The 3,257-nt window shown below is 57.8% G+C and overlaps 1 protein-coding gene across 1 annotated transcript in view; it reads right to left on the bottom strand.

Moving 5' to 3' along the window:
• Positions 1 to 1,343: 1,343 nt before the first annotated feature.
• ODF3B (outer dense fiber of sperm tails 3B) overlaps positions 1,344 to 3,257 on the bottom strand; it is a 3,171-nt gene continuing 1,257 nt past the window's right edge. The window contains exons 4-5 of the mRNA XM_010841591.1: positions 3,019 to 3,214; positions 1,344 to 2,876 (exon numbers count right to left, since the gene is read on the bottom strand). Coding sequence (XP_010839893.1) covers positions 2,760 to 2,876; positions 3,019 to 3,214 — 313 coding nt within the window. The 3' untranslated portion in view covers positions 1,344 to 2,759. The remainder of the gene's footprint in view (positions 2,877 to 3,018; positions 3,215 to 3,257) is intronic.

Below are 3,257 nucleotides of genomic sequence, written 5' to 3'. Positions count from 1 at the left end.
CTTCCTGGGAGATGTGGGGGAGGCTGACACTCGGATCAGTCATAAGGGATCAGAGACCCTGAACATGGACTGTCAAGTGCCCAATGTGATGGGATGACAGGTGCATCAGTCAAGTTACCCTCTTGAGTGGGTGGTCAGGCATCCGCTGATGTGGGACACTGACACTGGCTTTGGGTCAGATCACCTGTGGCTGTGTGTTCATAGGTCAGGGGTCTTTAACATGCGGGAGGCAAACCCTGGTCAGGTCATCTGTGATGAATGGCAAGCTGTCGATGGTGGCTGTCGCATCTCTTGCTTTGTGCAGGAATCCATCTGCAGGAACCAGCTTCCTGACCCACCATACAGCACCAGCAGCCCACTCATCCCCCCAGCCCTTGTATCTGGCCAACCTCCCCTGCAATAGGACTCCCAGTGACTCTCAGTGGCCTCTGATCAGTGACCCCATCACTGACCCTGACCAAGGACTCATCAGCAACCTTGACAGATGTCCAAAATCATGGCCAATGACAGGACTGATTCTGATAAGTTCTCACTAGTAGCCCATCAAATATATGGATCAATGTCCTATGGCCCAGTAATGATTGATCAGAGGCCCATTGGTTATTTAGACCAAGTCCCTATTAGTGACTTCTATTAAATTTCCATTGATGGTCTTGACCAAAGTCCAATGACCCATGAATAACTAATCAGTATCCTTCCTAGTGATCCTTCAGAGATTCTGGCCTGTGTTTTCCATCAATAACCAAGATCGATGACCAATTAGTAGCCTGCCTGTACCTGCTCTGGTTTCTGGGTAACAGTGAATTCAGGAATAGACTCCAGCTTATCCAGGGTACCCCCATGTATCCCATTATCACATCTGTTGCTAACTTATACAGGCTGGGCAAGGATGCTGAGTACACCTGCAGAGTCATTTCCTCACCCCCATATTTCTCCTCACTATCTCTGGTTAGGCCTCAGCTGGAGTTAAGCATTTACTGTTTTTTCCAGTAATTGTGTATGGATGTGAGAGTTATGACTATAAAGAAAGCTGAGCACTGAAGAATGGATGCTTTTGAGCTGTGGTGTTGGAGATGACTCTTGAGAGTCCCTTAAACAGCTAGGGGATCCAACCAGTCCATCCTAAAGGAAATCAGTCCTGAATATTCATTGGAAGGACTGATGAAGCTGAAGCTCCAATACTTTGGCCACCTGATGCGAAGAACTGACTCATTGGAAAAGACCCTGATGCTGGGAAAGGTTGAAGGCGAGAGGAAAAGGGGACGACAGAGGATGAGATGGTTGGACAGCATCACGGACTCGATGGACACGAGTTTGAGTAAGCTTCAGGACTTGGTGATGGACAGGGAAGCTTGGTGTGCTGCAGTCCATGGGGTCACAAGAGTTGGACACGACTGAGCGACTGAACTGAAGCTGAACTGAGCAGTGTAGTGGGTGTCCAGCTGAAGAGGGAATGGAAAATAAACTGTCCTGGTGCCTAATGCTGGGGTCACAAGTCTGGGGGCTGGAGGGAGGAGTACCCAACTCTTCTCTTGGGAGTCCGGTCTGGGGAACTGAAGGAGAAGCTGGATAACTTGGCCCTGTTATTGGGGGCTGACGTGAAGGGAGATTCAGGTTCTGTCCTGGGGAGTGAGGAGCCTGGGTCCTGCTTTTGGGGGCTCTGTCTGGGCCAGGCTTAGGTCAGGACCTGCTGGTGGTTGCTTGCCTCTTTGAGGTCAGAGGTTCTGGCCTGGAGAGGAAGTTTCCTCTAACCTTGCAGCCACAGCCAGCCAGGGCAAGTGCCAGGACTCTGCCCTCAGGGCATTCGTCCCCAGGCTATTGGCACCAGGCTTCTGGCCATGCCAGCTGCTGCCCAGACTTGGCCAGAGCCGGGGTCAGCACCACAGTCTCCACCAGATGGCCAAGAGCATGCCCCGTAGGCATGGGTAGTAAGGTGGTGGAGGCAGCACGAGGGGGTGTTCCGACAGCAATCGGTTATCCTCAGTGTCAGGGATAGTGGTGGGGCTCTGCAGCATCCCTGGGGGCAGGAAATTTCTGGGCTTGACCTCTGTGTCGTGGGGTGGCCACCCCTCCCCACACACGGATTTGTGCGCCCTGAGTGCCTAGTCCAGGACAGTACACGAGAAGCCTTTATGTCTCCTTGCTTCAGGTGGATCAGCCCCGGCAGCTGCTTGGCCTCTGGCTCCCCCCTCGGGACTGGTCAGCAGGCGTGGGAGGGGCAGATGGGGCCAGGGGGCCTGGGGTCACTGGGGCTGCTACTGCTCTGGGCTGCGACACACACCTGGTACCTGTCGCTGCTCTGCGTCCGTGTCGCTGATGCCAAGCGCACGTGTCCCGACCCCGGTCCCCTTCTCTTCTGTGTCCGCCTCTCCATCTCCTAGGCTTGGGACCCCAGCAGTAGGAACCGGGACAGTTTATTTTCCGTTCCCTCTTCAGCTGGACCCCTGTCTCGGCCTCACAACCTGACCCCGGGCAGGACCCCTGTCCTGTTCGGTGGCCCTCGCCAGTTCTTTTCGGATCCCAGTCGGTTCCGCCTGGTCATGCGGCGGGTGAGAGCCGTGGGACTGATGGCTGAGCCTGAGCCGCGGAGGGGCGGGGCCCCCCGACGTGCGGGGCTCTAGGCCAATCGCCGCCTCGGGGAGGCGGGACGATTGACGCACTTCTGACCTGACCAATCGCGAGGGGCTGCGGGAGCCTGGACTCCGCCCGCCCGCCGCCGCAAGCACAAAGAGGCCGACACGCTGCTGGCTCCAGAGGTTTTAAGAAACATCTGCGGCGCAGCGCCCGCCCAGCGGGTCACCGTCAGCCTCGGTCATCATCGGGGCCAGGTAGTCCGAGTGCCGGATCCCGAAGGTCCAGCCGCGAGGCTTCCGGTGCTGCGGACCCAGGAGATGTCGCTGGCCTAGTGCTGTCTGCAGGCCTTGGGCTCCCGGCCCCCAAGCTCGCCCCTCTGACCCTCGATCCCGACCCGAGCCCCTTTACCCGCCTCCGACCCTTGACCCTGAAACTGCAGACGACCTGGTCCACGTTGTAGGCTGCAGGGCCGGGATTCAGGGTGTTGCCTTGGGGGAACGAAGTCCGCGGTAGCATCGAGAACTGGGGGGCCCGGGGCTTGTAGACCCCAGGGTTCACCGCGTGGTAGGCGCAGGGCCCGGGTGTCTGCGTGGGGTGGGGCAGGAGAGGCGCTGTGTCCAGCTTCCGGGCCCTCCGACCGCCAACCCCTCGCCGCCCCCTGCGGGCAGCGCCCCCCCCCCCCA

Source organism: Bison bison, unplaced genomic scaffold (genome assembly GCF_000754665.1).
Source record: "Bison bison bison isolate TAMUID 2011002044 unplaced genomic scaffold, Bison_UMD1.0 scf7180017847066, whole genome shotgun sequence".
Lineage (NCBI taxonomy): Eukaryota > Metazoa > Chordata > Mammalia > Artiodactyla > Bovidae > Bison > Bison bison.
This window is presented reverse-complemented; position numbering and strand designations above follow the sequence as displayed.